At 42.2% G+C, this 27,340-nt stretch overlaps 1 protein-coding gene and 1 long non-coding RNA gene across 2 annotated transcripts in view; one reads left to right on the top strand and one right to left on the bottom strand.

Annotated features, from left to right (window-relative positions):
• Positions 1-613: 613 nt before the first annotated feature.
• Positions 614-25,084, bottom strand: LOC132365736 (uncharacterized). Its single transcript, XR_009503206.1, has 3 exons — positions 24,101-25,084; positions 20,117-21,204; positions 614-3,546 (listed from the first exon to the last, which is right to left on the bottom strand). It is a non-coding gene; the product is annotated as an uncharacterized LOC132365736 (long non-coding RNA).
• A 68-nt stretch (positions 25,085-25,152) lies between these two features.
• The window catches only part of NUDT9 (nudix hydrolase 9), a 31,266-nt gene continuing 29,078 nt past the window's right edge, over positions 25,153-27,340 (top strand). The window contains exon 1 of the mRNA XM_059922375.1: positions 25,153-25,483. Coding sequence (XP_059778358.1) covers positions 25,377-25,483 — 107 coding nt within the window. The 5' untranslated portion in view covers positions 25,153-25,376. The remainder of the gene's footprint in view (positions 25,484-27,340) is intronic.

The following is a 27,340-nucleotide window of genomic DNA, read 5'->3' on the forward strand; positions in this document are numbered from 1 at the left end:
CCAGGGTTGGAGGGCCCCCCATCCCAGAGGGGGCAGTGTACACGGGCCAGCTCTGGACGTGCCTGACACACAGAAGACAAACTGTGCAAAGTCCCAGCCCAGGAGACAGGGGTGCTGATGGCGGTGCACGTTTCCAGCCTGATTTTCTCCAAGAAGTGAAGGCGCTGCTGGGAAGGACCCCTTGGGAAGAAAAGAGCGTCCAGGACGGTGCAGAACGAAGCGGGAAGCCCGGGCCGGGGGCAGCAGCGCGCGCGGTGCGGCGGGAAGCCCGGGCCGGGGGCAGCAGCGCGCGCGGTGCGGCGGGAAGGCCGGGCCGGGGGCAGCAGCGCGCGCGGTGCGGCGGGAAGGCCGGGCCGGGGGCAGCAGCGCGCGCGGTGCGGCGCCCTCTGAGCGTCTGCTGACTCTGCTTCCTGCTTGTGCCCCGTGGCTTCAGTGCAGCAGAGGTTAGAATGACCTCGCCCCTCCCGTCCTCAGCGCTGCCCCATCTTTAGGCAGGCCGCAGCCCTGCCCAAGACCCAGTTACCAGCATGCTTTTTCTCACGTCAGGAATATTCTCCTTTGCATAAATAAAGTCTGCACTGGAGAGTGGAAGTGGCAGTGACTGGAAGCGAAATGAGGACTTTACTTTTTATTTGTTGTGATGAGAGCTAAGGGCTTAGTCACACCTTACAGGAAAGGAGAGAGACTGTTGGCCTTACAAGTGCACCAAGCAGACAAAATCAATTAACAAGGTGTGCACTGGACCATGGTTTTGACGTATAAGATTTGCATATTCTAGAATTAATTAGCTAGTTGATGAATACCACAGATATTTATTGCGCGCTTACTAATTAATAACTAGGCACCATTATAGGAGATGGGAACACAGTAACGAACAACAGCAATTCCCCACACTGTCTTGTCTCTGCATCTTTGAAATGATTTTTCCCTCTAATCGGTAAAATGTATCTCTTATTTTCCACCAACCTCCTCTGCAATTCAGAAAACTACTCATTTCCTACTCTCCACATCTCAGTAATGGAACTATCATTTGCCCAAGTGCAAATGCAGAAATTCTTGGAAGAATCTTCGAATTCTCATTCCTTAATCCCAACTAATCAGTCCAACTGCAAGTCCTGTGGGCATTAGATTGAAACTATGTCACTGCACCCCACACCGCTGTCCTAGGGCCCCTGCTCTGGCCCCTCCTCCATAACCCCCCACTTTAAGGCCACAGAATTCTAATGGGAAAAGTTCTTGTTCATGTGATTCCTGGCAAGCAGAGAACTGGTATAAAATCACAGTTGATTCTTGTCAATTTTGCGGCCAAGAACAGAGTCAATAAGCAAAGAAAAGTAAAAAAGAGCTAAAGTCAAGTGACTTGACTTCCAGATCACTTATGAAATTTCTGAAAACAGTGTCAACTGAGTGATAAGGTCTGATGTCCGATTGCTCTGGGTCCAAGTGTGAAGAGGAGACGGACATCAACTCTTCAAATCACCTATCCTAGGAGATTCAACTGTATGGAACGATTGTCCCTTTTAGGCATTTCATCAGGATTCTGGTTTTCCCTACTAGTATTGTTAGTCCTCTGTATTCTAACCCATATGGTATGACAGTGTCACTAACCAGCCCAACAGGGAGCTCATGACGAATAATTTTAGCCTTTGAGAATACACATACTGTCCTAGGGAGAATGTTGGCAGAAACATGAATTTTAAAGGTGCTTTGGTGAGAACTCAGATGGAAATGAGGAACGTGTGACTTGAAACTGGATGAAAGGTGACTCTTGGTATATCGTGGGGGAAAAAGATGGCTGAATTGTGTCCTACAGCTGTGTGGAAAGCAGAGCTTGAGAGGGAATCACATGGATATTTGGCTGAGATTTCCAAGCAATGTGTTGAGGGTGTGTCCTGGTTCCTTCTTGCTGCTTACAGAAAAATGTGAGAGGAGGGACATCGATTAAGGGGACCAGTCAGAAAATAAATAAGTAAATAAAATAAAATAAAAGCAGGACTTGATGATTTTGGAGATCCTCAGCCTACCCAGATTGCAAAAATAGCTAACATTAGGAGAGTCGCTGTTAGACAACGTGTGCTGGAGAGAAGACCAGGGTGTGGCGGCACCACGTTGCTAGGGCAAATTTGAAATCCAGCAGAACAATTTCATGAGCTTTCAAGGTCTGGGAGTAATCCTCTCTGGCTGGGGACCCCACCCTCTGGGTCCAGATAGTTTATACTTTATGGAAATATGGTTAATATACCCTGGTTAACTATTGATGACATTTGATCCACTGCAGGATGTGTTCTTTAACTAACCAGCGTGACAGAACTTTGTGCGTATCAGAACCACGCAAAGCACGAAACGTGTGTGTGTGTGTGTGAGACTGTGTGTTTCTGGTTGGGACGTACCTCCACCCACCTCTGGTCTTCAGCACGTCACTCCAGTCATCTACGTAGCTCCTAGATCCTCCTCCACAGAAGCCTTTCTCAGTTAAGAGATTTTTCTTCTTTCGTTCCATTGTGTTTAGACATCACACTCCGTGATTTTTTTCTGACGAATCACCAAAATTTCATAATAATAATGCTTTATAATTCTCCTAATGAAAACTGTTTTAAGGCTTATTTTACTTAAAAGAAATATCTTCTATGAACTTATTGAACAAATGCTATCAAATTGAGCCAAAATTATTAACAGTTTCTATGTTTATGTATTTATAAGTTGTATTTGGAAAGTTTTATTTCTAGCCCTCAGTATTAATGTAAATTTCATGAGTGTCTAATTGGACTCAAGAATTGTGGTTAACATTATTTTTTCTTACCCCTTGTTACATATACCTTTACAGCCCCCTTGAGATGAGTGGGGCTTTGCAATTTGTTTCAGAGAACAGAATAAGAGAAAATGTGGGTCCCCTCCTGGTGTTGGCTTTTAAGTCTCAGTGTGCCATTTTAAAGCTCCCTCTTGCTAACCTGAAACAAATAGATGGCCAGAAGTTTCTCCAGAAAAGATGGGTTGGTTCTCACAGAATTGCCATTTGGGATCTGCCACCATGGCGAGCCACGTGCAAGTCCCCAGCACAGATGGAGAGGAGAGCTCTTTTATAGACAGAAAGGACATTGGGAGGGCTGTAGCAAAGAGTTCAGGGTTTCTCACTGATCAAGTCCTTGCCAGGAAAGAAGACATGTCTTTCTGAAACTGTGGCTTTAATCCATTTCACCTGCTTTCACTGATCAAGGTCGTTTTAAGACTTGCATGTCCTCCACAAACAATACGATGTTGGCCCCAGTGATTTTCCAGGGACTTGGAGTCAGCAGTGTCTAGTTCGATCTGAGCCAGTTAAGACTGGATAGGACCATCCATCAACAGATGAATGGAAAAAGAAGATGTGGTGTGTATATATACATACATATATATATATATATACACACCCACACAATGGAATATTACCCAGTCATAAAAAAGAATGAAATAATGGCATTTATAGCAGCATGATGGACACAGAGATTATCACACTAAGTGAAGTATGTCAGAGAACTCCAAACATCATATATCGCTTATGTGTTGGATCTAAAAAAATAAAGAAAAAAAAAAGAAACAAATGAGCTCATTTACAAAACAGAAATAGACTCACAGACATAGAAAACATTCTTATGGTTACCAAAGGGGAAGATGGGGGATAAATTATGAGTTTGGAATCAATATATACACACTGTTATATATCAAATAAATAACCAAATACATAAACAACATGGACCTACTGTATAGTACAGGGAACTACACTCAGTAACTTGTAACAGCCTATAAGAGAAAAGAATCTGTAAAGGAATATCTATATGTGTGTATATATATACACACATATATAACCAAATCACATTGCTGTACACCTGAAACTAACACAACACTGTAAATCAACTATACTTCAATTAAAAACAAAAATAGACTACATGAGACCACTGCCCCTCCACTGGTCACGTGCAAGTATAAGATCTAAGACCTTCTGACGTCAGGCAGCCTGAAACTCCAGCCTCAGAAGGTTGGGAGGCCTGTAGCTAAGTTACACATGCACAGAAGACCCGTTCCTGCACCTTTTTTCAACCACCTTTCCCAGGCTCCCCAAGCTTCACACCTCCCTGCTGCTTTGTTTATAAATACCCTGAGCACCTCACCTGCAGGGAGACCTATATGAGACATGTTCTCCCATCCTCTCACTTGGTGGCCTTGAGAAAAAACTGTTTCTTTGCTGCCCGCATCTCAGCATTCTGACTAGCTGCCCATCCAGCAAATCGAATGTGGTTCAGTAATATTTCTTCTTCCTGTGGGGCTCAGCCATCATCGCTGGGCGTGTGAGTTTGCTCACCTGGTCCCTCGACTCTCCTCTTGTTAGTTGCAGTGACCCTGACCCACAGCATCTCAGGGCTGAGGGAGGGAGACCGCTGGGCGGGGCGAGGGAGCGCGCCCTGCTGACCCGCCTTGCACTTTACACAAGTAAGTACTAGGTTCCGTCTTGCTAAGCAACAGACACGACCACGGCCGAGCATGGCTATCCTGATCGGTGCAGGGTCACTCTCACCTCACTGAAATGGGTTCTCAGAAGCTCTCTGAGCACCTTTCTCACAGTAGAGAGAAATAAACAAATACACAGAAATAAACAAATCACAAATATAGGATGGCAAAACTCTTTATTGCCAGAAACTGTAAACAGTATACCCACAGGCCTCCAAATATAAGGGTTTTCTAAAATTATGGTGCTTGAGCATTAATGTAATGCAACACATCCATGCGGTATTTTGACTAACGTTATATTCAGACATGATTTTAAACATGAGACAAAAGCAAAACAATTAGAATTCCGAAAAGAATTTGTCTAAAGAAAGACAAACAAAAAGTCAAACGTGATACTTTTTCTACTTTAGATTTTCGTAAGGGGGCTTCAGTGCAGCCTCGGCCACTGCTGAAGAGGGCAGGTCTGCAAGTTGGCACAGTGGCCTCCACCCGCCTTCCGAGAGTCCTGTAGACTAAGCTGACGTGACCACTTATGTGCTGACTTAATGCTGGGAGGAGAGTCTGTCAGCCCAGGCTGGAGGACCTCAGCCGTCACCACGACATCACTGGTCACATTCCCTTCCAAGTGGCTTCCTGCCTTATCTCCTCCACTCCGACCATTCCCTTTAGACATGGTTCTTCATTAGTGCTCGAAACACTTTCAGGCATTAAGTGGGCTTCCCAGTCTCCAACAGTACAGAACGTAAAAGGTCCTTTTCTCCAATATACTGAAAGAATGGTATTTGCACCTTATTTAATAAACTGGTGAATTTCTAGAAATGGAGACTATATAGGAAAATTATAAATGCTGTGAGCGGTGAGTGCCTTTATGAAAATTTGAAAAGACAGTGTTAGAAAAAACTTTAGTTATTATATATTTTATTTTGGAATTGCAAAAGCAGTTTGCATTTGTTTCTTGCAACATTTCTGTAAAATAAGCCTGGTAAATAACATGGTATAGTTAGTGAAACAGAGAAAAGGTCTTCTAGGTGATAAAAACCAAAACATGCTGCACTAAATTGGCAACTTCCTGTGAATGTACAACTATTTCAAAACCTAAAGTTTAAAACATTCACAACATTCCCGGGGGGCACAGTGGTTAAGAATCCACCTGCCAATGCAGGGGACACAGGTTTGAGCCCTGATCTGGGAAGATCCCACATGCCGCGGAGCAACTAAGCCCATGCGCCACAACTCCTAAGCCTGCGCTCTACAGCCTGCGAGCCACAACTACTGAGCCCACATGCCACAACTACTGAAGCCCACACACCTATAACCCGTGCTCCGCAACAACAGAAGCCACCACAATGAGAAGCACGCTCACCTCAATGAAGAGTAGCCCCCCCGCTCGCAGCAACTAGAGAAAGCCCGCGTGCAGCAACGAAGACCCAATGTAGCCAAAAATAAATAAATAAAATAAAATAAATAAATTTATAAAAAAATAAAAATCTAAAATTTAAAAATTCACAACAAAAACCCATCTAATTCTTGAGATTATATCATCCCACAATAATTAATTGCATAATACTCTCATGAACCAGAGTTCAAAATATCAACCTGCAAATGTCTCCCAGGTAGGCCTGGTGTAAAAATAAGCCCTAAGTTTTTCTTAGAAACTATCAGGGAAAGTACTAATGTATTGATAAAGGAACTGTTAAATTACGAAATGAAACCTCTTCCAACTGATAATTTAGAAAAATACCAATCGTCCTGGATTTTATTGTATCCAAGGCAACACAGGTGTTAAGACCAGAGAAGGATTCCTCAGCTTCCGCCTTTGGGGGACGGCAAGGTCATAGCTTCCAGGGAACAGACTCTTTACAGACACCATGGCCCATTCACCACTGCCTCTTCCTTCCACGTGCCAATAATGCCTGCCAGACACAACCCTCTGAAGGCTCAGGACAGCTGGTAAAAATGTAACATTGTGATATTGTAAGGAAGGAAAGCATGATTTCACCTTTCCTAATGCTACCCCTTTTCTGTCTTCTAAGGTGATAAGTTTGGGGAGCTCAGTTTCAATATCTAGTATCGTATTGAGCTTGAAAATGTTGATCACTTTCTGTAGGCTGAAATGTTTTCAGGAGATCAATCCACTTTTTCTTTAATTCATATGGAAAGACTGCCAGAGTGTTTACGTTTCCAAACTTCTTGCAGACACTTTTAATACATGTGAGGAACTCCAGGTCTGCCTGCATACACCTTTCTGCCATTTCAATCAGTAACTTTTTCAGTGTGGACTCATGCTCTGAGAATTTTACTGTTTTCTTTCGATTTTCTTCTAACTGTAATTTGTAAAGAATTACTTCCTTCTCTTTTCCAAGAAACTCCTAAATTGTTTAAACAACTTAATTTTAAAGCCCCCTTTGATTCTCCACCCTCCACAACAACTCAAGAGATTCTGAGACTTGCATTTCTAACACCTTTTCAGTGTCTTCGACTTGTTTTCCAGGGGCTCAGCGTAGCCTTTGAGCCTCCTCCTGTGACAGGCTGCAGCCTGCTCCATGGGTCCCAGGGGGTGATGGTGGGGGTCAGAGGAGACCCTGCACTGGGGACGCAGCAGCTCCAGGTCCTTCTCACAGAACAGGCTCAGAACCTGCTTGCGCTTCTCACACAAGGGTTTCTCTTCCTGGTGTTTCTTCTTGCTCCTCCTGGTGGGAAGCTCCCTTGACAACATCAGGCTTGTGACATAACTGGGTATTCCGCCTGAAGATCTTCTCAGCAGACCCCTTGAGAGAGGGACCGGAAAACTGAGTTTTCTGTTTCCTGGGCGACACTGAGGACCCCTCCCTTGCACCCTGAGTCTATGGGGAGGTGCTCTTGCCAGTTGCCCCGCTCCCAGCCTAGGGTGCCAAAGTTGTCCCCGCTTGGACCTGCTCAAGTCCCCAGGCCTTTCTTGAGTCCGCTTGCCTGAGGCCAAGGGATGCTCAACCGGTCCCTCTCTGCTCTGGGTGAGGAGTGACCCCACATCCCTTCAGCCTGGTGCTGCTTCCCCCTTCCTTGCAGGGCCCATTGCTTGCTCATCCAGGAGGTGGGAACTTGACCTGGTTTCCTTTTATAATTCCTGTAAGTAGCGTCCTTCCTTGGGGCCTTTCCACTTTCTGGAGGGTCAGAGGAAGCTGGAAGTCCTGGTAGGGCACAGTAAGGAGGGTGTAGAAGCTGACTTGTTTAGGGGATATATACCAGATTTGGACTTTGGGAGCAGCACGTATTTTCAAAACATTCTGATGTGTTGAGAGATCCTGGGGTCAGCTCAAACACAAACTACTCTTTTCAGTTGACAGCTAAGTGGTAACAGCTGCAGGATCTTGAACTTCAGCCCTGTGCTCTGCCTCCATCATCTTACTAGATCCAATCATCTTCTTATCAGCTTATTTACCTAATCCTCCACTCAACTAGCATTAAGTTCTCTTTTACTCACTTAATCATTATAATCCAGGGACAGAGACAATAGCTTTTATCCAAACTGGGGATCCTACCATCTAAGGAGAAGAAACATAAAAAAGCAACGCAGGGACGTCCCTGGTGGTACAGTGGTTAATAATCTGCCTGCCAGTGCAAAAGTCATGGGTTTGAGCCCTGGTCTGGGAAGATCCCACATGCTGCAGAGCAACTAAGCCTGTGTGCCACAACTACTGAGCCTGTGCTCTAGAGACGGTGAGCCACAACTATTGAGCTTGTGTGCCACAACTACTGAAGCCCATGCGCCTAGAGCCCGTGTTCCATAACAAGCCACCACAATGAGAAGCCTGCTCACTGCCACTAGAGAAAGCCCGCATGCAGCAATGAAGACCCAATGTAACCAAAAATAAATTAATTAATTTAAAAAAAAGACAATGGATCAATGATGAAATCAAAGAGGAAATAAAAAAGTATCTTGAGACAAATGACAATGAAAACAGAAACACACAAAATCTATGTGATGCAGCAAAAGCAGTCCTTAGAGGGAAGTTCATAGCAATACCAGCCTTCCTCAAAAAACAAGAAAAATTTCAAATGAACAACCTAACCTACTGATTAAAAGAATTAGAAAAAGAAGAACAAAGAAAAGCTAAAGTCAGCAGAGGAAGACAATAATAAAGATCAGAGAGGAAGTAAATAAAATAAAGATTAAATAAAAACAATAGAAAAAATCAATAAAATCAAGAATTGGTTCCTTGAAAGGGCAAACAAAATCGACAAACCTCTGGCCAGGCTTGCCAAGAAGAAAAGAGAGAGGACCCACATAAACAAAATAAGTAATGAAAGACAAAAAATAACAACTGATACCGCAGAAATAAAAAAACCACAAGTGAATATTATGAACAGTTATATGTCAACAAGTTGGACAATCTAGAAGAAATGGACAAGTTTCTAGAAACATATGTAGCCCACCAAAACTGAATCAAGAAGAAATGGCTAATTTGAACAGACCCATCACTAGAAATTAAATAGAATCTGTGATAGACAAAACTCCCTGCAAACAAAAGTCCAGGACCAGATGGCTTCCTTGTGGAATTGTACCAAACATACAAAGAAGACCTTATACTGACCCTTCTCAAACTCTTCGAAAAGATTTACAAAGAGGGAACACTCCCAAAGTCATTCTATGTAGCCATCATCACCCTGATACTAAACCAGACAAAGACACTACCAAAAAATAATATTACAGGCCAGTATCTCTGATGAGTATAGATTCAAAAATTCTCAACAAAATATCAGCAAACCAAATCCAACAACACATAAAAAAGATCATACACCAGGGTCTCAAGGATGGTTTAACATATGCAAATCAATCAATGTGATACATAACAACCAAATAAAAGACAAAAACCACAGGATCATCTCAATAGATGAACAAATTCCATTTGACAAAATTCAACATCCATTCATGATAAAAACTCTTACCAAAGTGGGTATAGAAGCAACATATCTCAACATATTTAAAGCCATTTATGACAAACCCACAGCCAATGTTATACTTAAGGATGAAAGGCTGAAAGCCTTCCTGCTAAAATCTGGAACAAGACAAGGATGCCCACTCTCACCACTTCTATTCAACATAGTATTGGAAGTCCTAGCCACAGCAATTAGAGAAGAAAAAGAAATAAAACGTATCCAAATTGGAGGGGAAGAGGTAATGTTGTCATGATATGCAGATGCCGTGATATTCTATATAGAAAACCAGAACGACTCCATACAAAAACTATTAGAACTGGTAAACAAATTCAGCAAAGTAGCAGGACACAAGATTAACATGCAGAAATCTTTGCATTTTTTTTACACTAACAATGAAATACCAGAAATGGAAAGTAAAAAAAAAAAAAAAAACCCATTTGAAATCGCATCAAAGAGAATAGAATACTTAGGAATAAAACTGACCAAGGAGGTGGAAGACTTATATGCTGAGAACTATAAAACAGTGATAAAGAAAAATGAAGATGATTCAAGGAAATGGAAAGATGTCCCATGCTCTTGGATAGGAAGAATAAACATTGTTAAAATGGCCATACTGCCCAAAGCAATCTACAGATTTAATACAATTGCTATCAAATGACCCATGATATTTTTCACAGAACTAGAACAAATAATCCTAAAATTTATATGGAACCACAAAAGACACAGAATTGCCAAAGCAATCCTGAAGAAAAAGAACAAACCTGGAGGCATAACCCTACCAGACTCCAGAGGAATACTACCAAGCTACAGTAATCAAAACAGTGTAGTACTGGAACAAAAGCAGATCAATGGAACAGAATAGAATGCCCAGAAATAAACCCACACACCTGCAGTCAATTAATCTTTGACAAAAAAGGCAAGAATATACAATGGAGAAAAGTCAGTCTCTTCAGCAAGCAGTGTTGAGAAAACTGGATAGTTGCATGTAAATTAATGGTTAGAACACTCCCTCAGACCATACGCAAAAATAAGCTCAAAATGGCTTAAAGACTTAAATGTAAGAAAGGATACCATAAAGCTTCTAGAAGAGAACATAGGCAAAATATTCTCTGATATAAATTGTAGCAATGTATTCTTAGGTCAGCCTCCCAAGGCAATAGAAATAAAAGCAAAAATAAACAAATGGGACCCGATCAAACTTATAAGCTTTTGCACAGTGAAGGAAACCATAAACGAACAAAAAGAAAATATATGGACTCAGAGAAAGTATTTGCAAATGATATGACCAATAAGGGCTTAATTTCCACAATATACAGCTCAATGATAAAAAAAAAAAGAAAATATGAGCAGAAGACCTAATTAGACATTTCTACGAAGAAGACATACAGATGGCCAATAGGCACATGAAAAGTTGTTCAGTATTACTAATTATTAGAGAAATGCGAATCAAAACTACAATGAGGTATCACCTCACACCAGTTAGAATGGCCATCACCAAAAAGTCTACAAATAACAAATGCTGGAGAGAGTATGGAGAAAAGGGAAGCCTCCTATACTGTTGGTGGGAATGTAAATTGTTACAGCCACTATGAAGAACAGTATGGAGATTCCTTAAAAAACTAAAAATATGGGCTTCCCTGGTGGTGCAGTGGTTGAGAATCTGCCTGCCAATGCAGGGGACACGGGTTCGAGCCCTGGTCTGGGAAGATCCCACATGCCGCGGAGCAGCTGGGCCCATGAGCCACAATTACTGAGCCTGCGCGTCTGGAGCCTGTGCTCTGCAACAAGAGAGGCCACGATAGTGAGAGGTCTGCGCACCGCAATGAAGAGTGGCCCCCGCTTGCCACAACGAGAGAAAGCCCTCTCATAGAAACGAAGACCCAACACAGCCATAAATAAATTAAAAAAAAAAAAAAACTAAAAATATGATCCAGGAATCTCACTCCAGGGCATATATCTGGACAAATCTATAGTTCAGAAGGATACATGCACCCTTCTGTTCATACCAGCACTATTCACAAGAGCCAGAACATGGAAGAAACCTAAATGTCCCTTGATAGATGAATGGATAAAGAAGATATGGTACATATATACAGTGGAATACTACTCTGCCATAAAAAAGAATGAAATTATGCCATTTTCAACAACTTGGATGGACCTAGAGATTATAATACTAAGTGAAGTGAGTCAGGCAGAGAAAGACATTTATCACATGATATCACTCATATGTGGAATCTAAAGCATGATACAAATGAACTTATTTCCAAAACAGAAATAAACTCACTGACATAGAAAACATACTTATGTTTACCACAGGTTAAATGGCGTGGGAGAGGAATAAATTAGGAGTTTGGTATTAGCATATACAAACTAGTGTACATAAAATAGAAAAGCAACAAGGACATACAGTATAGCACAGGGAACTATATTCAATATTCTGGAATAAACAATTATGGAAATGAATATGAAAAAGAATAAATATATATATTTCATATGTATATATATACACATATGAAAAATAATATGACTGAATCACTTTGCTGTACACTAGAAACTATCAAAACATTATAAATCAACTATATTTCAATATTTATTTTTTAAAGCAATGCAGTTATTGCCCTGTTTCAGTGTGGATGACCTTCCATTCAGGAGAGGGGGTACGGCTTTTATTTCCATTGTGGACACAAATTCCTGTCCTAAGGACTTGTGCACTGAATAGTGTCTAGCACCATCTGCTGGAAAGCTTTTGAACAACCAAACTGATATGAATAGATGAAAAATAATGCAGGGTGTTCAGTCCTCTACTGGCCACTGCAGCACGTGTCAGAGCTGAATGTTTCCAGCTCTAGGTCTATACTGGAAGTGGTCTCTGCACATATAGGCGAATGTCCATTATGCCTTCTCAACCACAACTCAGAGAAGTGTTCTCTAACCACACCCCTGCCCCTTTTTTCACTTACTTTGGGTCTTAGAAATTATCCCATATCCACACAAATATTTCAATTTGGGGGGGGTCAACTGTGAGCAAAAAAGCTTAAATGGAAAGCGTTGTATTCATGATGGGAAAAGAAAGCTTTTGGAGGAAGGATATCCTTTCACTAGATCAGCCTTTCCTCCAGTATTCTTTGCTCTCTCATTTTAAAATAAAAGCTACCCTTTATTGAGTACTTTACTATAGTTTAGACCTTCTGCTCTAAGCTTTAGTCAAACTTCTCATGAAAACTTCATGAGAATTCTCTGTTGTAGGAAGAATTGTCTCCCATAGACAAATGTCGAAAGGGAGGCTTAGAGTGGTGATTTACTCGGGGCCACCCAGAGGGAATGTCACTTCTCTGGGCTGTGACAACAGCCTGTCTCTTTCAAAATACTTAGATCTGTACCTTTACTCCTCCTTGACGTGCTAATTCCTGATTTGAGAATATTCTCCCAAAAAAAGTCCCAAAAGAGGTAAAGCATGATTCGTAAGACTTCCATACAAGGAGGATTTATGGAAGGATGAGAGACAAGCCATGTGCAGGGGAAGCAGAATGAGCTTGAGCTTTGGGGTGATCTCAGTTCTCTGCCAAATAAATATAAGTCAAAAGTCACAGTGATGTTTTTAATAGTAAGTGTAGATGTATATTCTCCACGTAACGGGCATAAATCAGTTACTCTGTAAGTTATATTAGCGTTAGATCAGCCTCCCAAAAAAGGAAAATGTTAGGGAATTAGTAGATTATAAAAAACTCAGAGGACAAGGAGACCTTAGCAAGTACTTATCCCAAAACCTTACTTCTAGCTTTCGTTTTTATTTTTTTTAAGGTATGTTATCAACTATACACTTATAGAAGTGCCTAGAACTTAGGTATATTTTTGCTCGATCTGTACACATCATATGGTGTTAAAATCATTTCTAACATTCTGATTTTGAGGAGTGAGAGTGGGTGCAAAGATGGGAAGGAGATTGTTCCACATAATTTAATAATATATCCTCATTAGTTTACTGTACGAAGTAACTCATACAATATGGTAAGGTATAATATTTTTAAAAAGTAACTGTCTGAGTCTGTTCCAAGTCACCAATTCACTTAATCCCAGGAATCGATCTCGCAAGAAGCAAACACTCCTATTTTTCCACACTCTTTTTAAAAATATTTACAAATCTACCGAAAAATGAAAAGAATGGTAAAATTGACACCTATATACCTATCCCTCCAACTGTCAAATGGACACGTTGGTCACAGTGTATTATTTCTCTCCATATATCCATTTTATTTATCTCTTAAATTGTTTTGCTAAAGCATTTGGGAGTTTCAGACACCTGCTAAATATTCAAGTTCAACATCCTAAAAATGAGAACGTCTCCTACAGAATCACAATATCATTACTGTAATGAAGGAATATGTTTTTAATTAATACATAACGTTCATTTCTCCAATCGTTGCAAAGCCATCTTTACATTTATTTTCAAAATTCAGATCTCAATTAATGTTCGTACATTGTCGTTTTGTTTCAGCTATTTTAATCTAGAAAAGTTTCCCTCTTTTAAAAAATATGTTTATCAAGGTATGATTGACAAGCAATGAAGTACACACTAAGGTGCACAGTTTCATGGGGGCTGACATGGTATAATGCATGAAAGCACCAGCACCATCAAGGCAATGAAAACACTCCTCACCCCCCGTATTATCTTCCACCTCGAACACTGCTCCTGCCCCTCCCCCTCTTTGTCTTTCAAGACATCGACTTTTAGGAAAACTTGAGGCCAGGTGTCTCCTGCAGTGTTCCCCATTCTAGATTTGCCTCACTGTTTCCTCGTGATTCAATTCTGATTGAACATTTTTGTCCAGGACATCACCTGGGCGACGCAGAGTTCCTCCCACTGCATCCCATTAGGGGACGCACAATGTCAGTTTGGGCACTTGGTTCAAGTGGTGTCTGGGCATGTCTCCGTGATAAAGGTCCCTTTCTCCTTCATCATCACAGGCCAAGTGGTCTGTCCCTGATACCCTGCTCCCTAACAAAGACTTTGACCACCAGTGAGGATTCCTGCTGGCTCAGTGGTGGCATTGTGGGTAGCAGATGGTGGTTCTCTAATTCTGCATGCCTACACTTCACTGCTGGCATCCTCTCTAAAGAAGACCTTTCCCTCCCTGACTCTGCCTCTGGCCTTTTTAAAGGTACCTCTTGGGCTCGTGAATTCTTTTTTCTCCAATGTGTATAACCCCTTATCTTCTTTGCTGAGGTCCAGGGTGCTCTGCATTGGGCCTGTCGAGGCCTTTGCCCTGCCTCTGCATCCTTCTGGCGGGGCCTCACTAGTCTCCGAACACATCCCTGCTGTCAGACGTGAGCTTTCAGTCTCGTTCTTTCCAACCATTTCTCCATGACACCCTACCTGCCTTTATTGGTGAAGGACATTGAAAAATCAAGATCCGGGGAGTAAAAGCCTTTACAAAGTTTGGTGTAAAACATTTGAGAATGTACATGTTAAGAACTATGAAGGGTCTGAGATTTGCCTTGGTTCTGAGCTAACAAGTTAGCCTGCCCCTGCGTCCTGGGTGCTGAACTGAGACTATTCTGTGGGCTTGGAAACCTGGGTCTCTGATGACACTATTAAGAAAAATTTGGGGCAGTGGGAGGCGGAGGTGTGGAGAAGGTACAGGGAGGACCCCTCTGCAAGCAGGGTCTGCCCAGGGTCTCCACTGTGCTGTCCAGACCAGCAGCATCAGGACCATGCACACATGTATTCAACCTACTGATTCTTAAGCCCCACTTCCAACCTACTGAGCAGAAATTCACAGGGTGGGGTGGGGAGTCAAGAAATCAATCCACGTTACAGAAAGCCGACCAGGTGATCCTGGTGCACCCTAACATTTGATAATCGTTCCTCTGTAAGCTGCACTTGAAGGAAACTAGTATATGTCACCACTAAATAAACGTTTTTGACATAAAAAATTATTCTGAGCAGAAAGCAATTAAGAAGAAAACCCAGAAAATTTTCCTTTTCTGCCTAGAGGTGGGATATAATTTCTCATTTTAGTGGATGCAGATGCTTTAAGCCCAGAGTGGACACCAGAGGAATCTGCGAACAAACCTCACTCCATTAATTCTCTTCTGTGGATTTAACTTCCCACATTTTGCTGCCCTTGAAAGCCTAAATCTGCTTCCCATGTCCTCTCTCTTGTCTACAAATGCACTACTCTTTGTTGAAGCTGCTTTGTAAACTGGGATTCTAAGCCACCATTTGAAGTCCCTTTTCCTTTACATTCCTTCAGCTAGAGGGGCACTGCTGCCTTAATTCACTGTTTTCCTCTTGCTTATTTCTGTTTCTTTTTTTTTTTTTTTTTTTACTTTTATTGAAGTATAGTTGATTTACAGTGTCGTTTTAGTTTCAAGTGTACAAAACAGATTCAGTTATATATATATATAACTCTGAACACTTTGAACTGTTCAGTGCCTCCAACTCAAAACATGCACTAATTGGGGCCCTACGAGCAGTAGCACGAACGATCTCAGATGAAGTAACACTAGCAATTATCCTCTTATCTGTACTCTTAATAAACAGGTCTTTAACCCTAACCACAACACAAGAACAACTATGACTGATCTTCCCATCATGACCACTAGCCATGATATGGTTTATTTCCACCCTAGCAGAAACTAACCGAGCTCCGTTCGACTTAACGGAAGGAGAATCCGAACTCGTACCCGGCTTTAACGTAGAATACTCAGCAGGCCCCTTCGCCGTATTTTTCCTAGCAGAATACGCCAACGTTATTATAATAAACATGTTCACAACAATCCTATTTTTAGGAGCATTTCACAACCCATATACACCAGAGCTATACACAATCAACCTCGCCGTTAAAACATTATTACTAACAATATCTTTCCTATGAATTCGAGCATCCTATCCTCGATTCCGATTTGACCAGTTAATACACCTACTCTGAAAAAACTTCCTACCTTTAACGCCAGCCCTTGCATGTGACACATGTGACACTACCCATCATAACGGCAAGCAACCCCCCACAAACATAAGAAATATGTCTGACAAAAGATTTACTTTGATAGAGTAAATAATAGAGGTTCAAGCCCTCTTATTTCTAGAATTATAGGAATTGAACCTACCCTTGAGAATTCAAAGTTTTCTGTGCTACCATATTACACCACATTCTACAGTAAGTTCAGCTAAATAAGCTATCGGGCCCATAGACCGAAAATGTTGGTTTATACCCTTCCCGTACTAATAAACCCCATTACCTCTATCATTATTTTAACAACCGTCGTTTTAGGGACTATAATTGTAATAACCAGCTCCCACTGGTCGCTACCCTGAATTGGATTTGAGATGAATATACAAGCCATTATCCTCATTATAATAAAAAACTTTAACCCACGAGCCATAGAAGCCTCTACTAAGTACTTCCTAACACAAGCCACCGCATCCACACTACTTATAATAGCAGTCATCATTACCCTATTGTACTCGGGCCAGTGAACCATTACAAAAATACTCCAACAGCATCAACAGTAATAACAATAGCCCTGGCCATAAAACTGGGACTATCCCCTTTTCACTTTTGAGTGCCTTAAGTAACACAAGGCATCCCATTAACGGCAGGCCTAATCCTATTGACATGACAAAAACTTGCACCTCTATCTATCCTTTATCAAATCTCACCATCAATCAACCTAAATCTAATACTATCCCTGTCCATACTCTCCATTCTAATCGGAGGGTGAGAAGGGTTATATCAAACCCAACTCCGAAAGATCATGGCTTACGCATCAATCGCCCACATCGGATGAATAACAGCTGTCTTACTATAAAACCCAACCATACCAACTCTAAATGTAGCAATCGACTTCACAATAACCCTCACTATATTCACACTATTTATTCACAGCTCGGCCACTGCTACACTCTCACTATCACACACATGAAATGAAGCACCTGTAATCACAACCCTCACCATGACCACCCTACTATCAATAGGGGGACTCCCAACACTGTCAGGTTTCATGCCTAAATGAATGATTATTCAAGAAATAGCAAAACACTATAATATTATCTCACCCACACTTATAGCCATCGCAGCACTACTTAACCTGTACTTCTACCTACGTCTCACATACCCCACGGCACTGACCATACTCCCCTCCACAAACAACATGAAAATAAAATGACAATTTGACTCTACAAAACCAATAATCCTCCTACCAACCATAATCGAATATCCACAATCCTTCTACCCCTCACACCAATACTATCAGCGTTGGAGTAGGAATTTAGGTTAAATCAGACCAAGAGCCTTCAAAGTCCTCAGCAAGTATAATTTACTTAATTCCGGCCTAATAAGGACTGCAAGACTATATCCTACATCAGTTGAATGTAAATCAAACACTTTAATTCAGCTAAATCCTCACTAGATTGGAGGGATACATCTCCCACGAATTTTTAGTTAACAGCTAAATACCCTAGTCAACTGGCTTCAATCTACTTCTCCCGTCGCAGGAAAAAAAAACGCGGGAGAAGTCCCGGCAGGGTTGAAGCTGCTTCTTTGAATTTGCAATTCAATGTGAACAATTCACCACAGGGCTTGGCAAGAAGAGGACTTAACCCGTCTTTAGATTTACAGTCTAATGCCTGCTAGGCCATCTTACCTATGTTCATAAACCACTGATTATTCTCAGCCAACCACAAAGACATCGGTACTTTATACTTGCTATTTGGTGCTTGAGCCGGAATAGTGGGCACTGGCCTGAGCCTATTAATTTTTGCTGCATTAGGTCGACCTGGAACACTGCTCGGAGACGACCAAATTTATAATGTGGTAGTAACAGCCTATGTGTTTGTAATAATTTTCTTTATGGTCACGCCCATCATTATTGGTGGCTTCGGAAACTGGCTGGTGCCTGTGACGATCAGAGCACCTGATACGGCTTTCCCCCGTATGAATAACATGAGTTTTTTGACTACTCCCTCCTTCTTTCTTATTGTTACCGGCATCATCTATAGTTGAAGCCAGGGCAGGTACAGGCTGAACCACCCTTGGCTGGAAACTTAGCACATGCAGGAACTTCGGTTGACCTTACTATTTTTTCCCTATATTTAGCTGGTGTATCTTCAATCCGACAACATCTCCTTACACTTACCAACATCCAACAATTACACATTTTATTATGCAGCATGTCTCGTTTATTGTCCCTAGCTCATTAAGGCTTTCCTCACTGCCGTATCCTCCGTTCTGCATTAGAACAGTGCCGGGCAGATAGTAAGTGCTCGATAACTATTTATTGGGTAAATGCACTTAACTCCAGATCGGAAAAACGTTTGTACAAATCAGCACTGGGCACTGGGAGTCTCAACCCCAGATGCGTAACCGAACTCTTATACATCTTTGAATTTTAGCTTAAACTTCCCTTTGTGAAGGAATAATTATAACTAACATCGTAGTGTGTTTACCACGTGCCAGACACTGCACTATACGCTTTGCGTGCATTATTTGGTGTAATCCTCCCGGCCCTCCAAGGAAAGTACCGTTACTTTGTACGTTCTGCGGAAAAGGAACCCAAGGCTCTAGGAAGCTGCCCATGACGCTGAGTAGGTTAGCCATGAAGTGCAGAGCTCATCTGCGTCTGACCACACCACCGTGCGCGCCACGCGCTGCTGTGACCACGTCAAATGAGGCTGGGCCTAGTTCCTACCTTTCGTTGCGCGTGTAATTGTTTAATGTTTATTTTCCCTGCTAGATTGAGAGCAGGGGACCCTATCTCCTGTTCGCCACTGTGTTCTTAGTACCTAGGTAACAGACAGTCAATGGGTACTTGATGCCATCTCAGTCACCCGCTCACTGCTTAGCTCTCTGCCAGCCTCAATCCCCTGAATTCTTGTTTACAGCATTGGATATTGACTAATGTGTACGGGATGGTGTTTTACGCCATCAAGTGCCTCCCAGAAACCCCTCTGTCCATCTAATACAGGCCGAATAATAAAAGGTAAGAGTCTAAGTCCTCCTCCCTTCCTTAAGGTACACCTATTCTGGGAATTACATTGAAGGTTTCTTTTTTTTTTCTTTTTCATTGTTTTTAACTAAAAGGTGATTTTAAAAATTCCTTTTGGCAATTACTATGGCATAGTAATGTTGCTTTCTGTTGGCTATCTTTTAAATGCACTTTCCTCAGTAACTGTAAGATTTTTCTCTTAATAGGTGCAAACCTCTTACTCTTAATATACTAGCTAAAACTATGACTTTTTCCATATGATTAAGATAGAGGGATCAGGGACTTCCCTGGCGGTCCAGTGGTTAAGACTCCACATTCCAAATTCAGGGGGCAAGGGTTTGATCCCTGATTGGGGAATTAAGATCCCACATGCCTGTACAGGGCGGCCAAAAAAAAAAAAAAGAAAAGTAAGAAAGAAAGAAAAAAAGACAGCAGGATCAGTGAAATCAGGTTCAGGAGGAGATTACAAATTATTTTCAGGGCAAAAGTGAAGATAAATTTACGATGTCAAATTGGTGATGGGCAGTAACTGGGAATCATATCCTCTAAGTTCGTTTATCGTGTGATCATCAGCACATTAATTAATCCATGTTTTTCCCCCATCTATAAAATGGCAAAACTAGTAATTTTTTTTCTTCATGCTTAACAGAGATGCTGTAGGGGGCTGTTGACAGCAAAATGCAACACAGATTAAAGGTACCAGAAAGTAAAACACAGCAAGCACTCTTACCTTATTTATATCCCACAGGACCAGTTTGCATTTAAGTTTGGCAAATTCATAGGCAGTCAGTCTCCCAATTCCGCGTCCAGCTCCAGTAATCAGGACGATTTCTCCGGTGACTGCTTTTCTCTTCTTAGGAATGAAAAGCTTCAGGAGAGACTCTTAAGGTGCAGATGAGCAGTAAGGACAGAAGCTGGAGGCAGTCCAGAAAGAGCTTCATCCTTCTGGTTGCTGCGAGGTTTTGGTATACTTTGTTTTACCAGTCACTCTAAATTGCTTCTGGGGGGTTGTTCCATCAAATACCAGAGAGAGTAAAAGCAAGAACAAGGAAGGGCTCCTTTATCAAAGAGAAACACACAGCCCCGAAACCGTTCCTTCTGCTGGGCTGGGCTTGGTTGGGTCTTTCACAATTGGCTCAAGCTGCAGTGTGGAGCGACTGCTCGTCAGCTCAGAAATCTGGGAGGGACAAAACCCAGAGAGCAAAGCTTCCTAGTCCTGGGTCCCGCAGCCCCGACTAGGTGTGCAGCCAGAGTCATCTTTTACTCACTTTCTCCTGGTCTCCTGAGCCGATCTTGCAGGGTTAGTCGTCACTTGTTTTGCTAAATTTGATAAATTCCTTTTAAAGTTACAAGGCTAATTGACAGCGTCCGCAGTCCAGATGCTTCCTTGAAACTTGATGGTTGCCCTTCCCTAGTTAAGGGATGCAAATGTAGTTTGCTGTCTTTTTTTTTTTTTTAAATAAATGTATTTATTTATTTATTTTTGGCTGCGTTGGGTCTTCATTGCTGTACGCAGCTTTCTCTAGTTGCGGCGAGCGGGGGCTACTCTTCGTTGCAGTGAGCGGGCTTCTCATTGCGGTGGCTTGTCTTGTTGCGGAGCACAGGCTCTAGGTGCACAGGCTTCAGTAGTTGTGGCACGTAGGCTCAGCAGTTGTGGCTCGCAGGCTCTAGAGCGCAGGCTCAGTAGTTGTGGCGCACGGGCTTAGTTGCTCCACGGCATGTGGGATCTTTCCGGACCAGGGATCAAACCTGTGTCCTCTGCATTGGCAGGCAGATTCTTAACCACTGCACCACCAGGGAAGTCCCCTGTTAATCTGTCTTAATTAATAAATAAGCCAAAAAAAAAATTAAGAAGGGTAGAGAAAAAGTTTTTCCTCCATTACATTCACAGTTGTATTCCCGGCATCTAGGGCAGTGCTTGGTAAATAGTAAGTAATCAGTTAATATTTGTTGTATACAAAATAAATGGAAAAGGGGGGAAACAATTGGAATTCTTATTTTTAGCAAACATATCAATTCCACTAATCACATACAATGCTTTTCTATTTAAAAGTATTTATTTCTCAGCATCTTTTGTCTGTTTCACCAGCTATTACAAGATGCCCTTAAATGTTGGTATCTGGTTTCTAAATAAAATAAAAAACAAAAGCCCTCACTTTCTTAAGTTCTGATGACACCCATTTAATTTGGGATGTGGGTAGATAAAGAGTAATATAAAACAGTAAATATTCAAGACGGCATTTCTGTTCTGCCCAAGAGTGGGTTGCAGCACACACACTATGCTCTTGCAGACCTGGGAGTACATGTCCCTGAAGGGAGGAACCTAGGAGACCTGGCTGTCTGAGCCAGTTGTGGTGCAGGCCCAGTGTCAGGGAGTTGGTTTTGTTTGCATTGTTGTGTAGCTCTTTAAACTAAGTCCACTCCAACCTCCCCTTAAGGAATGAAGCGTTAGAAGACTAGGGCTTGAGGAACTTCCTATGAGAACTCCTGTTTCTCCCGTTCTTTGATCAGAGGTTTTGTGAATCACACTACCTTGCTCCTCTTCTCCCTAATGAGTAATTTGTCAGCTGAACTAATTTGGATGAGCTGAGCCTTTTTAAGAGCCTGCCTAATACATTTCCAGTGTTAAAAAAGGCACAGTAGGTCCAAAGTGGAGTCACTTATGTTAAGCCCCACAGAAGCAAACTAAAACTTAACACCTAAGTGCAGTTTCAGCCTCGCTCAGAAATGTAATTTTGGGTTTTTTTATTTTTGGCCGCATCGTACAGTATGTGGGATCTTAGTTCCCTGAGCAGGGATCGAACCTGCGCCCTCTGCATTGGGAGCGCAGAGTCTTAACTACTGGACCACCAGGGAAGTCCCTGAGAAATGTAATTTTATTTTTTCTTTTTTTAAATTAATTTTTATTGGAGTATAGTTGCTTTACAATGTTGTGTTAGTTTCTACTGTACAGCAAAGTGCATCAGCTATACATATACATATATCCCCTCTTTTCTGGATTTCCTTCCCATTTAGGTCACCACAGTACATTAAGTAGAGTTCCCTGTGCTATACAGTATATTATTAGTTACCTATTTTATACATAGTATCAATATGTATATGTGTCAATCCCAATCTCCCAACTCCTCCCACCTCCTCCTTTCCCCCTTGGTATCCATACATTTGTTCTCTACCTCGGTGTCTCTATTTCTGCTTTGCAGATAAGATCATCTATACCATTTTTCTAGGTTCCACATATATGCATTAATATACAATATTTGTTTTTCTCTGACTTACTTCACTCCATATGACATTCTCTAGGTCCATCCACAAATGACCCAATTTCGTTCCTTTTTATGGTTGAGTAATATTCCATTGTATGTATGTTTACTGGGTATATACCCAGAGAAATGTAATTTTAAATCAATCAGTTTGGAATTTCCTGATCAACACTAGTGAGGTGATCTGCATGATAAACCCCTACCCTTCTCCCAAAAGAAGGTGACCTTGCCTGAAATAATCCTTTCTTTTCTTTTTGACTTCCTTGTCCCCTCCTTCCTGCTTTTAAAAAACCTTCCATTGTACAGCTCCTTGGCGCTCCTTTCTATTTGTTAGATGGGATGATGCCTGATTCATGAATCATTTAATAAAGCCAATTAGGTCTTCAAATTCACTCAGTTGAATTTTGTTTTTTAATACCAGCTTAAGCAGAGGTTAAGGGCGGTCAACAACATTGAGAGCAAAGTTTATCTGACTACAGGAAGCCAAGTCCAAATATTTATTTTTTAAAAAGCAAGCATATTTTAATAATAGAACTTTGCTACCTGGATGGATTGTTAGACATAAACAAAGCTGGACACGAAAGTGGTAAGGACATATTTTGTTCAGCAATACTACAGTATGAACTGAACTCCACTTCCCTGAATCAGAAGGCTGAAGACATTTCAAAGGCTGGAGTGTGCTAAGGGAAAGTCACTAAGGGGTGGTAAAGGGGTGGGTGGGTGATCCACGTGACTAGGCCATCTGGGTTTGTTAACTGGCATTTGTCAGGGGAGAAAGAAACTTCTATCTTTATGAGAGGAAGCAGTAGCGCAAGCTGAAGAAAGGTAGGTCCTTATCCTCCCACAAGGACTGGGAGCTAGCACGGAGTTATCTCCCTGACTATCTGCATCTTAGAGAGAGGGGCTCACAAGTCCTTAAGGAAACAGTTCTGGATGGTAGATTTATATCACAAAGGGCAGAGAAAAGAATTTAAATTGCAAGCTTTCTAAAGTAGCTGCTCCAAGAGAGGGCTCTGGGGTCTGTCTGCCTATCCAGGTTTTGCCTGGAACAAATCACAAATTCTTCGGGCAGTGTTGAGCTTTTCTAGGCAGGTACTTTAAAGGGGTGGGGCGCTAGGATCACCCTAGGGGCAAGACCTTAAGCTGCTAGAAGCCATAATAGAGTGATGAAATACAATTTATATTTTAAGGCAGGACAAGAAAAAATTAAACATAAAATTCTCCCTCTGTTTGTTTGGGCCTCCTCCGTCCCTAATGTGCAGTGTGCATCTTTATTACAGTTAACCAGAACTTCTCAAACACGGGAGTGCCCGCTCAACCACAAAGATCATTTTTTTCCCTTTATTCTGACCCTAGCAATGTAACTTCTTAAAAGAACAGTGTCCTTTCCCAGCTCTTTAGGTGAGGGGGCGTGGGGTGGATAGGGATTAGATGCTTGCTTGGCATGTGCTTACCTGGACTATGTATCTTTGGTGAAGTTTATGTAAAATATTAGTCGGTCATTTTGATGTATGATCCTTTGTTTCAAAAATGTATATGACCGTGCCTTCGACTTCTAACAGGCAGAATGGTCCTCAGAGCTTTCTGAGACTGCTTCCTGTGTTATCACCATCAGTTTGGCTCAAATAAAATTCCCTTTTTTTCTTCTTAACTTGACAGTTAATTGAATTTTCCTCAGCAAGAGTTTGGACAAGTCTCAGTGCAGAGGTTCAGAGGGAGCCTTCATATGCCGAGAGCTCTACAGCCTTCAGAACAGTTGTTAAGGTTTGATAAATCTGGTTTTTGAGATGGTCAAAAGTTTTATACGGTCTGTGTCGACACCACACCACAGAACCAGTGGCTTATGCACTTGCAAGTTATATATTTCCACACATTAATAACACAACGAATATCAACCATGAAAACCACATTACAAACTTCTGAACAATCTTGATTTCCAATTTCCCGTGTGGCCAAGTTTTGCCCCTGCAGTTATCTCGCGTCTTAACCCTCGGTTTCTCTTCCAGGCTCTGTGTCTATCTCACAACTGGTTTACTCCTCCGCGGGTTGGGACTTTCACCCATTGCAGTGAACAACTTGGTAGAAAAAGAAGAGAAAAGCCTCGGATGCGGGGATTGCAAGTCTCTCACCTGCCTCCTTTCCCTGCAACCACTCATAACTCAGATATGGCTGGGACACGCGTGGCTCACTACATCAGCCGCCTGTAACCCCTTCCTGCCGGAACAGCCAGGACGACACACTTCTCTCAACCCCCTTTCTTTCTTTCCCTTTCCAATTCTTCGGCTCCTTTCACTTTCCGCTTCTCTCTTTTGCTTTCTCGGCGCTTCCCCAGCCGCCTCCCCAACCTGGTCCCAAACACAGCTGAGCAAGGACGAAAAGCCGAACGAGGCCGGCGCTACGAAGCCTGCGCCGTCTTTCGCTTTACGGCGCTGCCGTAAAGTGCCGTCGCGCACCGGGGGCGTCACGACGCGGTTGGCTCTTTTCCCGACTGCTGGCGCTGGCCGCTTGGGCGTCCCCTGGCGGGCCGTGTCGAGCTGGGCTGTTGTTTGGGGAGGGCGTTTGGTCCCCTGTGTGTTGATGAGATAAAACTGGCTGCTCCCGCTCCGGAACCCGAGGGCCGCCCGGTCCTAGTGCCCGCTGGATACCCGGGGCCCAGGGGTGTGGGGAGGCCGGAGGCTGCGGCCCAAGCTAACAGCGACCCCGCTCCGCACATCTCCCCGCGGGCCGCAGATGGCCGGACGCTTCCTGGGGAAGACTTTAGCCACCGTGTCTCTCTCTGTGGCCTTGGCCTCTGTGACTCTCAAGTCCTTGGGCCGTTGCAGCATCGCGGCGTGCAGGTATTACCTCTTCTACTGCTGGCTCCTTGTCCCGAGTCCTTGCGTTGCGAGGGGGAAGCAGCTTCTGGTCGGGCGGCTTCAGCAGGCTTTGCGTGGGTCCCAGCTCTTTACAGCCATATACACGTTTTTAAAAAGGCGCTAAGATGTTTTACCTGCCTTTTGAGAAAAGCAAGCGGTAGTGACCTTTCTTATGATATTCGAACTTTGCCATCCTCCATGAGTCACTAACGTTCTTGTCTCCAGAGAGTTTAAATAGCACATGTTTGGGTGTGGTGTTGTTCCGTGCCATTTTTTTTTTTGTTTTTTTGTTTTTTTTGGTGAATACTTAAAACATTATTGTTAAAATTAAAACATGCACGTAGTTTAAAGATGCGAACAGTATAAATGCTGTAAAAGGAAAAATATAAGTCGTTATTGCTCTCCTCCACGTCTCCATTTCAGTGTAGATAATATATTTATTAGTTACCTTTTTAAAAAAATTTGCCTTGGATAAATTCAGGCATTTATGGTAGCTCACACTGCCTCCTCCTTTTATTCCTCTCTCCTTCTGGTTTCTAAACACGGTGTCCCAGGTACCATGCCCATGCTAGGCGCGGAGTAATAAACAAGTTTTATGAGGCTGCCCCTAGGAGGTTTTTTTGTTTGTTTTTTGTTTCTTGTTTATTTATTTTTTTGCTTGTCATGTCATGTTTACTTCCGGCACGAGGAAATTTTCTTCTATTTGTTTTTTCCCCCATTTTTTCTTCTGTCCTGTCCTTTTTCCCCACCCCGGGAACTCCAGTGATAGCTTTTGGACTTTCTGGGTAGAGCCTCTATTTCTCTTTTTCTTTAATTTTCCATTGGTTTGTCTTTTTGTATGAAGTTCTTAGAGATTTCCCTCAAATTTATCTTCTAGATTACTAGTTCAGACTGCCGTCCTGTGCATTCTGTCATCTCTTCTATTGAATTGTAAATTTTGACAATAACTTTTTCCCCCTCATTGCTCTCTTTAATAGCCTTTTCTTATTTTATGGCTATAAAAGTCTTTTGAATCTGTAAAAATGATCATTAGAATAAAAATTATCTTCTGTTTCCTGAATTGTCTGACCCTTCTGGGTCAGTGGTTCTGTTCCTTTTTGGTCCTTTTTCCTTCTGTTTTTTTCTCAAACATCTGACGGATGCTGGTTATTTATATTTTGATTAATGTAGATAATAGGCATTGTTCTCTTTAGAAGGAGCACTGATTGAATATTGCCCCCATGTTCCAGTGCACCTAGACCGGGCGGTTTCAGCTGAGGGTGTGTGGGCGGGTGGCAGCAGGCGGTCAGGCTGGAAACGTCCCCCTTCCCGTTCCAGACTTGACACTTGTGCAGCAGCTTCCCCGCTGAACATAGCTGCCCTAAGTTAATTTCCTCAGTGTGAATTACAGAGATATTAAGCCTAAATTTCTGCTGTGTTCTCTAATACCTAATTCACAATAGAGGTTCTACTCCTTCATTTTCTTTAACTTTTGGTTTTATCCTGGGGACAAACAACTAATACCGACTTTTTGTTTGTAGGGTAGGGAGGGAGGAGGACTGATCTCCATGGTTACTGCCCCACTGCTCACTTGGGACATTTGGGTCCACTTATTTCCAATGTAACTCTCTGGTGGGGCATGTTGATATGGGGGGCGCTTTATGTGTGTGTGGCGGGGAGACTGGGGGTATATGGGAGCTCTGTGTTTTCTGCACAGTTTTGCTGTGAACCTGAAACTGCTTTAAAAAATAAAGTCTATTAAAAAAAAAAAAAGGCAGGTAGTATCCTTTCCTCAATTCACACAGGGACAGGTGCATGGAAAATAAAAGACATAATGCTCTTGTTAAAAAAAAAAAAAGT

Source organism: Balaenoptera ricei, chromosome 5, assembly GCF_028023285.1.
Source record: "Balaenoptera ricei isolate mBalRic1 chromosome 5, mBalRic1.hap2, whole genome shotgun sequence".
NCBI classification, from domain to species: domain Eukaryota; kingdom Metazoa; phylum Chordata; class Mammalia; order Artiodactyla; family Balaenopteridae; genus Balaenoptera; species Balaenoptera ricei.